Source organism: Mesocricetus auratus, unplaced genomic scaffold (assembly GCF_017639785.1).
Source record: "Mesocricetus auratus isolate SY011 unplaced genomic scaffold, BCM_Maur_2.0 Super-Scaffold_100676, whole genome shotgun sequence".
NCBI lineage: Eukaryota > Metazoa > Chordata > Mammalia > Rodentia > Cricetidae > Mesocricetus > Mesocricetus auratus.
In genome coordinates, this window is record NW_024429266.1 from 134,469,552 (window position 1) to 134,483,187 (window position 13,636).

General features: G+C 48.2%; 1 protein-coding gene across 1 annotated transcript; it reads right to left on the reverse strand.

Annotated features, from left to right (window-relative positions):
• Nucleotides 1-5,877: 5,877 nt before the first annotated feature.
• On the reverse strand, nucleotides 5,878-7,007 carry Tmsb10 (thymosin beta 10). Its single transcript, XM_013119229.3, has 3 exons — nucleotides 6,864-7,007; nucleotides 6,440-6,551; nucleotides 5,878-6,171 (listed from the first exon to the last, which is right to left on the reverse strand). Exons 2-3 carry the CDS (start codon nucleotides 6,537-6,539, stop codon nucleotides 6,137-6,139), a joined length of 135 nt encoding a protein of 44 aa, XP_012974683.1. The 5' UTR covers nucleotides 6,540-6,551; nucleotides 6,864-7,007; the 3' UTR covers nucleotides 5,878-6,136.
• Between the last annotated feature and the right edge of the window lie 6,629 nt (nucleotides 7,008-13,636).

Sequence of the window (13,636 nt, forward strand, 5' to 3'; positions counted from 1 at the left end):
AAGCTTCAAGCAGGTTTCCTCCCATGGCTCCTGTGCTAGGATCACAGTCCACATTATTCCTTAACCTGTCACCAGCAAAGTGACAGCCATCATCAACTCATCATCAGGGACCTCATGTCTTAATCGGTCAAATATTTGATGATATTTCTCTTTTTGAAATAAAAATTAAGGATAACTTTACAGTGTTACACTGTAAAAACACGAATCAACATGATTCCCATTGGAACACAAAGGTGAAATAGAGAAAGATAGTCTTCTTCTTCTTCTTCTTCTTCTTCTTCTTCTTCTTCTTCTTCTTCTTCTTCTTCTTCTTCTTCTTCTTCTTCTTCTTCTTCTTCTTCTTTTGGTTTTAGAGACAGGGTTTCTAAACTGGAAGCTGTCCTGGAACTTACTTTGTAGACCAGACTGGCCTCAAACTCACAGAGATCCACCTGCCTCTTCCTCCTGAGTGCTGGGATTAGAGGCGTGTGCCATCATGCCCTACTAAAAAAAGATAATCTTTAAAAACCTTTTTTTTGAGACAGAGTCTCATTTACCCTGGATGGCTCCAAGTCACAATGTAACCATGGATGACCTGAAACTCTTGATCCTCCTGCCTCCACCTCTGCAGTGTTGGAACTGCAGGTGGGAGTCAATGTGTCTGATTTAAGAAAGATACTCTATAAAAATTTCTCTGTATATGCATTGTGGTACACACAATAAATTGTGTTGTGCCTTTATATTGGTTATTCTTTTGTTATGATAAAATACCCTGACACAAAGGAAGTTAGGAAAGAAAGGGTTTATTTTGCTTTGCTTTGCTTTCCCAGAGGGTTAGAGTTCATCACTGGGGAAGGCATAGCAGGAGAAGCCCGAGGCTGGCCTGCAGTCAGGAAGCTGAGAGAACAGGAAATGGGCTTGCTCCTCAGTGACATACTTCCTCCAGCAAATCTCCACTCCTAAAGGCTCCATAACCTTCCCAAACAGAGCCACCAGCTGGAGATCAAGTGGGTGCATCTCACATTCAAACTACCCCAGGTTACTAATTATTTCTTGTTCTCCTCATGACAGAATTAGACACCATAGCTTGATGGCTTGTGTCTGATAGTACCTTGATGCATGATTTGCTTTGCTTAGTGTGATTGGATGGAAGTCAAGTCTGAGAAGAGGGAGACACCATTGAGTGACTCTGTGTAACCTTCTCCTTTGGCCATAGCAACGTTTGTGTCCTAGATAGGGCCTGCTTGTTCCCTGCCTCTCAGAATGAAAAAGGAGTGCAGATGAGAAACTGAGTAGCAACTGCTAGTAATATGATTGTAGTACCTATTTTTGTTGTTGTAAGTCAGTGAGACTTTGGGTGCTCTCTTTGGTTTCTATTGCTGTGATAAAATACCTTAACCAAAGGCAAGGTGGGGAAGAAAGGCTTTATTTCAGCTTACAACTCTTGGTTCACACTCTGTCACTGAGGGAAGTTGGGGCAGGAACTCCAGGCAAGAAGATGGAGGCAGGAGCTAAGCCATGGAGGAGTGCGGCTAATTGATTTGTTCCTCCTGGCTTGTTCAGCCTGCTTTCTTATACAGCTCAGGAGCACCCACAGCGGTGGGTTACCCATCTGTAACTCCAGTTTCAGGGGATGATCTGATACCCTCTTTTTGCCTCCAAGGACAGCAGGCATACACGTGGTGTATATGCATATATGCAGGCAAAACACTCTCTCTCTCTCTTTTTTTTTTTTTTGGTTTTTAAGAGACAGGGTTACTCTGTATTGTTTTGGAGGCTGTCGGGCCAGCCTGGCCTCGAACTCACAGAGATCCGCCTGCCTCTGCCTCTCGAGTGCTGGGATTAAAGGTGTGCGCCACCACTGCCCGGCCAGGCAAAACACTCTTACACATAAAATAAGTACATAAGAATTTTTAAAAAGGGCTGGAGAGATGGCTCGGTGGGTGAAGTGCTTGCTGCACAAGCACAGACACTTGAGTTCAGATTCTTAGCAGCCACGTCAAAAGCTGCGTGTGGAAGCATGCGTTTGTAACTCCAGTGCTTGTAGACGGCAGATCCCATGGGCCAGCAAGTCAAGCCCAAACAGTGAGTTCCAGCGTTAGTGAGAGATCCCCATTCAAAAAATAAGCTTTCTTTACAACCCTGACGACTTGAGTTAGGGTCTCTAGAACCCATGTAAACAGGCTGGTTACAACAGTACAGGCATCTGCAGGTCCTGTGTGTTCCTACAAAGAGACAGGAGGGAGAGATGGGAGGTGCTCTAGAAGCTGGGCCAGTGAGCCTGGCTTACGCTGCAGCAAAGAGAGGCTGTGCCAGACAGGGTGAAAAAGTGAAGACTTGAAGGTTGTCCTCTGACTTTCCATACAAGTGCTGGTGTGCTCACCTTTGCTTTCACACACGCACAAACACACATTTACACAGCATACACAGGAACACATACACACATACAAACAACAATAAAAAAAATAAGGTATCGAGCATGCAGTAGATGAAGATGTCCCATGTTGACCTTTGGTCTCTACATGTGCAAGTATGGGCACATGTATCCACACACTCATGTACACATACACATGCACACACAAAAGGGAATTTAAAAACAAAGACCTGTTGAGATGCCTTGGTGCTTAAGAGCACTGGATGTTTTGCCAGAAGACTTGGATTTGATTCCTAGCACCCACATGGTAGTTCATAATTATCTATAACTCTAGTTCCAGGGGATTCAATACCTTCTTCTGGCCATAGGCACCAAGCATGATGGTATCAGTGTGAGGATGGTGATTGTTATAATTTAAGAAAAGCAGCAGCATGCAAGAGAAAGACGCCATGAGACAGGATTCAAGCAGAGGGTTTTTTTTTTTAAAGTTAGGGAAAGGGATCATAAAAAGGGAAAAGGGGAGGGGGGAGACTGGCCTGGGGGCAGGGAGAGAGGGGAGAGGAAGAAAGGGGAAAGAGAATGGGAAAGAGAGAGGCAGAGAGAGCAGGACAGGGAGAGGGAGAGAGGGAGAGAGAGGGAGAGAGGGAGAGAGGGAGAGAGGGAGAGAGGGAGAGGGGGAGAGGGGGAGAGGGGGAGAGGGGGAGAGGGGAGAGGGGGAGAGGGGGAGAGAGGGAGAAGGATGGGAGGTGGGTAGGGCCCTTTTAAAAGGGAATTTAGTGAATGTGCACAGGTGGTGCTCTTAGTGGCTGCAGCTGAGGGCGTATCCTGTCAGAACCCCAAGGACAGGCCAGTGATTATGGTAGTGATTATGATAGTGGGGGAGGTGTAGTAAAGGGGATAGTGGTGTTGGTGACATGGTGGTGGTGGTAATGGTGATTGTGAATGGTGGTGGTGGTAATGGTGATTGTGAGGGTAATGGTGTCATGGAGGAGCTGTTGTGGACAGTGTGGGTGTCATGAGTTGTGGTGATTACGGCAGCAGTAAAGTACTAGTGATGATGGGGTTGGTTTGGTGGAGCCGGCTGTGCTGGGGGAGGTGCTGCTGCTGGTGATACTATTTGTGTCTTCCCACACTCTCACATACCTCTCGGATCACTTTATTTTGACCCCCAAATCTATAGTGGCCTCCAAATGACTACAGGGTACAACACACCCACCTTCCTTCCTGGGTTCGCTTTGAGGTGGCTTCTGTTTTTATTCAGGGCTCGCTCTTTCACCTCACTGAGCATGCTCTGGTGTCAACGGGAGGAGGAGCCTACGGCTGAGCAAATCCCACTCTCTTCTCACTTCTTGTCTTCATTCAAACGCTTCCTCTTTCACCAAGGCCACTGCTCTCACAGTTGACTTCCTCATCTGCTTATGTCTCTAGCGTTACTTGCATGTAAAAAAAACCAAACAAAATTCTGCAGACCCAGGACAGTGATAGGTACTTGTACATGGCCTCCTAATATTGTAGAAATAAGCTTCCCAGTATCCTTATTTTTTATTCTTTGAGACAGGGTCTCAAGTAGCTCTTTAATTCACTGGGTAGCTCTCCAAGTCCTCCTAACCCCTCTTCCCAAGGGCTGAGATTATAGGTCTGCACTACCATGCCTAGCTCAAAAAACATCTCCTAACCTACACATACATACACGGTTCTCCAGATGATTTGGATCTTGAAATGGTTGAGACTTGATCCTTAGGGTGGCACTGTTGAGAGGTGGTAGAACCTTTTAAGAGCTGGTGCCAAGTGGAAGGTGTATTGTGGGATGGTTCCCCCCCCACGCCCACCCCTTCCTCTTTTGCTTGCTGCTCATGTGTTCTGGTGGTGAGTGCTTTTGCTTTGCTCTGCAGCCCTGCTCTGACGCGCTGCCTCTGCCTGACCACAGATCCAGAGCAGGGTTAGTCAGTAGAACACAAACTGGAGCTTCTAAGACAAAAGAAATCTTTTCTATTTCCATCTCACAGGTGTTTCTTCTAGTGACAATGCTGACTAACAGAGCTGGCCTCTTAGGGAATAGGCAGCCTTCCGTCATTAGCCACAATTGTAAATTAACAGAACTTCCTTCCTACCTCGGATTGGGCCCAGGGAGGAAAATGAGTATGCTTGGCTTCCCTAAAGCATGGTAATTATCCCAGGTTCATCAAGCTCTAGCCCTCCAATCAAGGTACAAGAGCCAACAAACCAGCGCGGGAAAAGGGAAGCATGGTATCTGTGTGGCTTTAGCATGACCAAGATGGACCAGGTGAAGTGAGTTATGATCAGTATGCTCTCTTTCTCTCTTTTCTTTCTTCTGAACTAATTGAGATCAGGCCCACTTAGGAGAGCATCAACTAGAGACTTCTTACTCAAGTTTAGGACTGCTCATCCTGTCCTGGGTCACTATAAAAGCTTCATGGGGGAATCGCTATTTCCAGTGAAAAGGAATCCTTCCCCATTTAGGCCTCCAGGTACCAGCAGCAGGAACTGAGAGTGTAGGTCCCTTATGTTGCGCCTTTATGTAAAATAGGCAGTTTTCCCAACCAATCTGCCTTTGATCTGCCCTGACTGCCTGTCTCACTGCTAGGTTTTAAATTTCTTGTTGCCGGAGGATACACCTCATTTGAACTAACTGCCCACAACCATTTGTCAAGTTCCTTGGGGGAAAGACAAAAATGTGGGACAAACCCTGTCCAATTGTCTTACTCCTGCCCCTCCTCCAGGAAAAGGCCACCCCTGTAATCTTAAACCTGGTTCAAGCCCAGTAGTCCTGGGCTCCTCCTCCTCCACTAGGCCCCTCGTGGGCTGGTCCCACCCCTTCCCCGAGGGTCATGAGAGGGTGTGACCTCCTTCAGTTCAGCCGCAAGGCAGCCACACTCCCTCCTCTCACCTCCACCCTTCCTGCAGATCTCAGCCGGGGCAGCTCAGACAACACTGCTCCTCTAATGGCTAACGCATTCGCAGAAGGTTCAGAGACAGAAAACAAAACCCCAAAATCCAAAGCAAAAAACCCTCCCCAAACCTGAGCTGTTCCCTGTGGTGTCGTTCTGATGTCCGTTCTGCAAGTTCGGATAAAACAGTTGTTTCCCTAAACCTGGCCTTTGATTTTTTTTTTTTAAATTTCATCTCATTCTGTAACATCTAGAGGAAAACCTTGTGTATTTGTGAGGGACCGACCCTGACCTCGCCCAATCCCAACATTCTAGAATGACTCTTTGCCCCCTTTCCTCTCAGACTTTAAATCACTGCTTCTGGTTATGCGTGAGAGGTTACAGGACGGAAGAGGTTACATCTTAGTCGTTTGGGCAGCATATTTCAAAATGGAGTTAAATTTTACGAGGGTTGCATTGAGAGCCAAGCGGCTGAGAACCCAGGAAACCTTAAGGCAAAGCACGTAAAACCAAAATAAGAGTGATGCCCCCCCACCCCGCCCGTTTCTGTGGCACAACTCACTTCCAGTGCCGCTCTGCCCACGCGTACTCGACTAAAAGATTCAGACCACGCCAGCCATGCCACGAGGTGTTTTATTTTCATCAATCATACAAATAATTTTCTATAATATCCCAGGGCAAACCGGTGAAATTTGGCAGTCCGATTAGTGAGGGGTCCCCCTTCAGAGACCCGCGGGCCGGTGGCATCGGCACGGAATGCCCGGGTTCACAGTGCAGCTTGTGGCTCGCGTCCATCTTGCAGGTGGCTAGTCCTCCACATCACGAGGGGGTCTCGGAGATGACGGGGTGGGGTGGGGTGGAGAGATCCTCCAGTCTAGGAAATTTCACTCCTCTTTTCCTGTTCAATGGCTGCGGAGGGCGGGATGTGGGCATTGGAGGCAGGAGCCAGCCACCTTGCAGCCCCCCCCCGCCCCCACAAACCTGGTGTGGGTGAGGCACCCACGAGGCCTGGGGACAAGAAGGGGTTTGGAAGGGACAAAGTGCTTTGTGTAACTGGAAAGGTGGCTGTGGCCTCTCAGATTCGGGTGGGAGGATAGTGGCCGGATGGGGGTGGGGGTGCCGGGCTGGCACAGCAGGGAAGGCTGGGGTGGGAACCCGGAGGCGGGGGCACACTCACTCTCTTTGGTCGGCAGGGTGTTCTTCTCCTGCGTCTCGGTTTTCTTCAGCTTGGCCTTATCGAAGCTGGCGATTTCCCCCATGTCCGGCTTGTCTGCCATTTTCTTACAACCCTGATGGGCGAACCAAGGCGATAGTGGGTGGCCTGAGGCTTGGGGATGACCAGCGATCCCTGGATCCTGCGCCCTCCGCGGACACCTCTCGACGTGGCATTCCCGGCCCGGGGCGTTCCCGTAGCCCGGAGGCCGAGGATACGGGGCTCGTCCACCACACCCTCCCTCCGAAGTCCCAGGGCGTGGCCGGCCAGCCTCGGAATGTTCCAAACCGCCGGGTCGCCTGTTGCAACCCAGGGGGGACGCGCCCGCCAGCCACAAGCTGCCCCGACCCCACCCAGGGTAGGCCCTAAACCCAGCGATGTGCCTCACCGTGGAGTCTGGTTTCGAGCTCGCGCTCCAGGTACTCCCACTCGCCTTGCTGCAGCAAGAGACAAAAGAGCGGCGCCCGCCCCTCGCCTTATATACACCGCGCCCCGCCCCGCCTCTCGCCCGCCGCAGAGGGGGTGTGGTCAGTCCGTGAGGGCGTGGTCAGCGCGCGCGTTGGGGCGGGGGCGCTCCGCATCTCCAGGCAATCAGGGCTCCGCCCTTCTCGGCCCGCGCCCTTTGCCCGTTGCGGTCCCGCGTGGGGGTGGCAGGCACCAGCTCCCCGCGGGCTCTTTCCCTGCTGCATCTCCTCCCAGTACCCAGGAGCCTGCTGCTCATCTCGTGGGAAGGGCGTGGGGGACAGCCGGGAAGGACTTGAGGTTTTGTTGCGTGTATGTGTAGTGTGGGGTTGTGGGTGTGCGGGCGAGCACGCGCTCTACTGCAGCCCTGCTCGCGGAAGAGACCCAACGCGCCTCGCCCTAAGTCTCTGGTGTTTGCCTCTCTAGAGTCTCTTCCTCTCCTTTCTTGTGGCTGGTGCTTCTTAAAACATACTGTTTCGGGCATTGTCTAAGGGTGGAGGTGGGAGCCAGAAGTCCTGGGGGGAAGGGGGGCTTCACTGTTCTCCAGTGAGTGGCCTCTTAGGAACACTGTATCAGAGGGTGTGGTTTTCCTCCTTCAGTTAACCTTGAATGTGATTTTAAAAAGAAAAAGAAAAAAAGCCAGTGTGCCTGCAAATCTTGCTTTTCTTATTAACCTATTTTGGGAGTGGAATAATGCATTCCTGGAAAAGTTACCTGTTTAGCTTGCGAAACCCCAGTAGACAATAAGTTTTATTATATTTAGCTAGGGGCAAAACTCACCATCCATTCCCCGTTCCAGTGTCTAATAGTGGTGTATATCCCACTGACAGGAGGGGAAGAGGAGAACCATTTCCTGAATGACAGTCCATATAGACAACCACCAAAACATCTTTGCTAGGGAGCTTGAGGTAATAAAAGTTTATTTGGAGGCCTGGAGAGTTGTCTCATCCACATGGTAGCTCACAGAGCTCCAATTTTAGGGGATCCCACATCCTCTGCTGGCATCCTTGGGCACTAGGTATGCATGTGGTCCAGATACATATGTACACACAGGCAAACACTCATGCACATGACATAAAAAAGAAATCTTTTAAAGAGAGTCCATTTTTTACTGATGAAACAAGATCTGTGCTAATTTCTTTTGTTTTAATTATTATTTCTTTTATACAGGGCTTCACTATGTAGCCCTGGCTGACCTGCAACTTACTATGTAGACCAGCCTGGCTTTGAACTCACAGGGATTATTAGCCTCTCTCTTGAGTCTTGGGGCTAAAAGCCTGTGCTGCCATGCCTGGCTCCATGCTCTCTGCCACATAGAGACTCTGGCATTCAGGCCTCCTGTCTCGATACTTTGGACCCCCTCCGTCCCTCTGTCCTGACAGTGGACCAGGGAAGAAAAGAAGATAAAGTTCCACACTAGGTTTTTATGAACCAGGATCAGAAGTAGCTTCTCTTACATGTGTCTTCATTTCCTTGGCTTGGACTTAGTCACATGGTCAATCTAACTCCAGGACATCTAGTCCAACTGTTCCCTGGAGAAAACGAAAGCTGTTTTGGGTGTATTGAAACAGACTCTACTTGTTGAAGGATCTGCTAAACTTGAGCATGAAACTAACCAGACATCCAGAGATATAGAGTCTCTCTGGAAGGTTTTACTGGCACCCGATTCCTTGTTGGATGCAAACTCTAAGTTAGGTTTGATCCTCGTGGGCTTCACCTTGAAGTGAGTGAATAAATGTTCTGTTGTACAAGGCTGGGCCCAGGGTGAACTCCAGTCCCAACTTCTGTTTATTTAGCAAAGGAATTTGACTTTTCTGGGCCTAAGCACAGAGAAGAGATGCAGTTGGGGGTGGGGGAAGTAAGCTCGCAGGATTCCCAAACAAAAGATCATTAAGTCGACTTGCAGACATTCCCTCTTCTTGCTAAGTTCTGCTTAGTGACTCCTCTGCAGAAATAAAACACCATCCTTAGCATTTGTGCTTAACAACTATGGCCAGGCTGGGGATGTAACTGAGTTGATAGAGTGCTTGCCTAACATACTTGAGGATCTGGACTTCATCCCCAACATCACATAAACTGATCGAGGAGCCTATAACCTCAGTTCTTGGGAGGTAGAGGCAGAAGGATCAGGAGTTAAAAGGCCAGCCTTAGCCACAGAGTGGAGGCAAACATTGGCTATCTGAGATCCTGTCTCAAAAACAAACTAAAAATAATGATCAAATCTAGTGGCCTCATTCAATCTAATAGACTTTAAAATCCTTACATGTACTTCGACCATTCTCTCCCCGTTTCTCACCTACAGGTTGGTGTTAGTGACTTTCTTCTGGTAAATGTGTCAGAAATGAGCCTTTATGACTTAAGGGGCCAAGCCATAAAGGATCACAGGGCTTTGAGCCACTGTCTGCAAGGGTGTTGCCTCCAGGCTCCCAGAGAATCCAGTATTTGGGAGGAAAGGCTGCATGTCTGCATTCCAGAGTGGAGTGGAGACAAGCTGTCCCTGGCCAAACCGAACTCAGGAGCAGGACAGACATCGCAGCTGCTTGAAGTTATTAAGTTTCTGGATGTTTTGTTACAGAGCACCAAATAACTGGAACACCACAAGGCAGAAAAAAGAACCTGGGAGTGTCAGGGTTCCCAGGTCCAGTTTGGAGACTTTCCTGTGTGTCTTCCACAACACACACACACACACACTTAATCAGATTTGCTGGATGTATGTGGAGGAGGTGGCAGGCTTGTGAGTGTGCAGGATGACGGCGAGACACAGAGTAGAGGGATGATTCAATCAGTAGGGCTCCTGCTTTGTGCTGGGGCTGTCATTATCAGTGATGACGATTCTGTCTGCTGCTTGGAGATGGCTTAGAGTAAGCTGCCTAACTCATATACAGTCACATTTCCACCTTCTTTGTTGAAAAGGATGCTGGGGAACTGGAGAATGAAGAAGTGGGGGACCCTTGTGATGGTCAGCGGGGGAAGGGGGTAGGGAGGTGGGAGGAGCCTTTCTTTCCCTCTTGTGCAGCCTGGTATTTTTTTTTTTTTTAACTTTAATTTGTTTTGAAGCAGACTCTTCACAGTCTCAGGCTGGCCCGGGACTTGCTATGTAGCTGGTCTTCTTGCTTTCACCTCTGTAGTGTTGGGACTATGGCATGAGACACTAGACCTCTTTGTTTGGTACTGGGGTTTGAACCCAGGACTTTGTGCAGGGTAGGCAAGTACTCTCCCAGCTGAGCTGCAGCTCAGATCGGAAGTGTGACATTTTTATCAGACTGGAATGAAGGTGCAGACAGAATGGTAATTTCATAAAAGCTGCTGAGCTGAGGAACAGCTGTTGAGCCTTTGGCCTAACCATCAGCCCTACCAAGACAAGGGTTCAGTGATGGGTGTGGGTCTGTGATTCATGGCTTTGTGGATAGAGTTAAGACTGCCTTTTGTGGGGACAGGGTCTCATGTAACCCAGGTCGATATCAAATATGCTGTGTAGCTAAGAAATTCTTTGAATTTTGATCCTTTTGCTTTCTCCTCCAAGTGATGGGTCGCAGATATATGGCAGTATGCCTGGCTTATGTGGTGCTAGTTAAACCCAGGGCCTTCTTCATGCTAGGCAAGCACTCAACCAACCGACCATATCCCCAGCTACTAGATACTTTTGACTACGAGGAAGTCATTCGTTCCTGCTTCAGGGCTTTTGACCTTGCTCTGCCTTTGTTTAGGAGACCGTTCATATGTTCTTCTCCTCAGGGAACCTTGGCTACCCTTATATAGTAACAATACCCTTGCCACTTATTGTGTATTTATACCCGGTACCCTTTATTGAGTTTCATTTTGTCTTCATAGACTCTATCTCTAGCCCCTGCATAACCAAGCTTGCTGTATTTTCATTTTTCTTCCATATCCCACAACAGGAAACGAGAGACCTCATCTCTGTTCTTTGCTGCTATTTTCCCAGTGCCGAATGCATTGTCTGACACAGTCACTGTCAGTCAGCATTCCTTTGAACAAATGCTCAAGTGTCCCAGCCAGAAGAGTGAGTTATTCCTGGAGTGGTGATGAGCACTCTGACTTGAGGCATTCAGTGCAAAGTGAGCAGCTGTTTGGACTGTTATAGAAGTGGCTTAAGCCTCTGTATAGCATGCTCACATACTATGCAGCATTTGAGAGGTACTCACAAGGAGTCAAAACACCTCCTTCCTGCTACTTCTATAGCTGCTGTTACTTTTGTCCAAGTCTCCTTTGTGGGATTGGTTTTGCCATCTGGTGACATCAGACAAAAGAACCATGGGAAAGAAATCAGGACGGAGCCTGTGTCTGATAATTAGTGTCAATTTGACAGAATCTGGAATCACCTCGAGTTGGGCTTTTGTGCGTGCTTATGGAAAATTTGCTGATAACATTAATTAAGGGGTGAAGACCTGCCCACTGTGCATGCTGCTGTTCCCTGACTGGGATCCTGGTCTGGAGAAGGGGGCAGGACTGTACAGCAGCACACATTTTTGCCCTCAGCTGCTGCTTCTACAGAGTGACTCATGTGTCCCTTTGCGAGGTCATGTGTGCCTCATTCATGCAGGAACCCTCAGAGATTAGAAGAGAGTGTTGGATCTCCTGCAGCTAGAGCTGCAAGTGTTTGTAAAGCTGCTTGATGTGGATGCTGGGAGTCAAACTTAGACCTCTGTGAGTGCAGTACATGCAACCACTGAGCTGTCTCTGCAGCCCTTTGATATGCTTTGTTTTTAACTATTTCATGTGTGTGTGTGTGTGTGTGTGTGTGTGTGTGTGTGTGCTTGAGCACGTGGGAGCAGGTTCTCTCCTTTTCCTGTGTGGGCCTCTGAAATTGATCTCAGGCTTGGTGTTAGGTGTCTTAATGCACGGAGCCATTTCCCTGGCCAAATATGAATGTATGTTATGTGTGTTTTGGTTTTTTAAACATGGTCTTGCTATATACCCAGGCTGGCTTGAACTTTCTATGTGGTCCAGGCAGGTGTGAACTACCTCTGCTTACCTGGTGCTGGGTTTTCAGGTGACTACCCTACACACTTGTCAAGGACTTTTAGTATCTTGAGATCCCCTAGTTACAATCTTGTGTCTATGCAATTGAGTGTATATACAAATAAAACAGGTATATTCTGACAGGGGACATACACAGTTTAAAAATGGTTATATGACATAATCTATTAGTCAGAACAAAGCACTATTCTCACTATGCCCAGTAGGAATCAAGTTCGTCCCTCTCTTGGATCCTTGCAGGCAAGCCCTAAGTGACACTTGGGCCCCGAGCACTTCCTTGCTCATTAAGGTCCACGGCTCTTCTGAAGTGTGTTCTGGCCTGCACTGTGGCTTTGCTTTGAATAAAGCTTCCTCAATAGTCACTCTGCAGTCAGCGTGGGCTTTTGTTTCAATTCTTTGAGTAAGGGGACAGGAGCAGGATCCCTTGACCCTGACCCTGAGCACCAACAATAGTGCCACTGTGAGGAGACAGCTGCCATTTTTAAAAAATGTAGTTTCTTTACTGAATCTTTGGGAATTTCACATATGTACCCCAATCCTGCTCACCTTTCAGTCCCTCCACATCCTTCCCTCTCCTCTGAATCAGTCTCCCAAATGAAAATTAAAAAAAAAATCAAACCAAACCAAGCAAGCAAGCACTGGTTGTTCTTCCAGAGGTCCTGAGTTCGATTCCCAGCATCCACCTGGTAGCTCACAACTGTCTTTAATTCCTGTCCCAGGGATCTGACACACTCACACAGACATACATTTGGGCAAAACACCAATGAACATAAAAACACAAATAAACAAATTATATCTATATTAAAAAAACCCTCTTCAATCCAGCTTCTCCAACACTTCTTCATTCTTGCTGATAGCATTGGGAGCCTCGGTGTGTCATATAGGATACCCCTTTGTCCAATCAGCTTTATTGACAATGTTCATTGCAATGAGACACTGGTTCGTGGCCTCTGGTTTCTGGTGCACCATCATCACTGGATTCTCACTGGAACTCCTCTCGGATATTCCCTCAGTCACCCCAAGTCATGAAGATCCTGTGGGCATCGTTCCACAGGACCAGTTCCTTCACAAGCTCCAGCAGGTCCTACATGGGGTAGATGCTAGGGTGGGCTAACTCAAGGCTTGACTGTAGACCTGGGTTGTAGTTGAGTTGGTCAGTCCAGATCACTGGGGTCGCCCCGCTCATCCAGCTCCCCTGTGCCCATGCCATCGGGTCAGGAGAGCTGTCATTCTTTAGAAGTCATGTATTTCCATAAGGGTGTCTGATGTGTGTCATCCTCCCATTACAAAGAAAGGCAATTGGCATGATGTGAGCAGCCCTTTGGAGAGGTCTGTGTGACAAAGATTGGAAGTCTTTGTCCACTAGCCGATGAGCTGAGGTAGTGTGGCTTCTGGCCCCAGGTGAGTCCTCAGATGATCGAGAACTTTACAGCAAATCACCCGCAGCTTCAGGAGCCTGGGCCAGGACCATCTAGCTAAACTGTTCCCCAAAATTGAGAAGACAAACCAAATTCCAAAACTGAGAAGACAAATCAAACTGGTGTTTTATGATGTAAAGTTTTAGGGTAATTCAGTATCCAATAACAGACAAGTTATTCCGCTCTCAAAAGTAGGGAAATATGCCAAGACAGAAAGTGGAACAGCACGGGGGAAGAGAGAATAAAGAGTGTTTGTTTATGCTGTGGGTCTAACCTAGGCTTT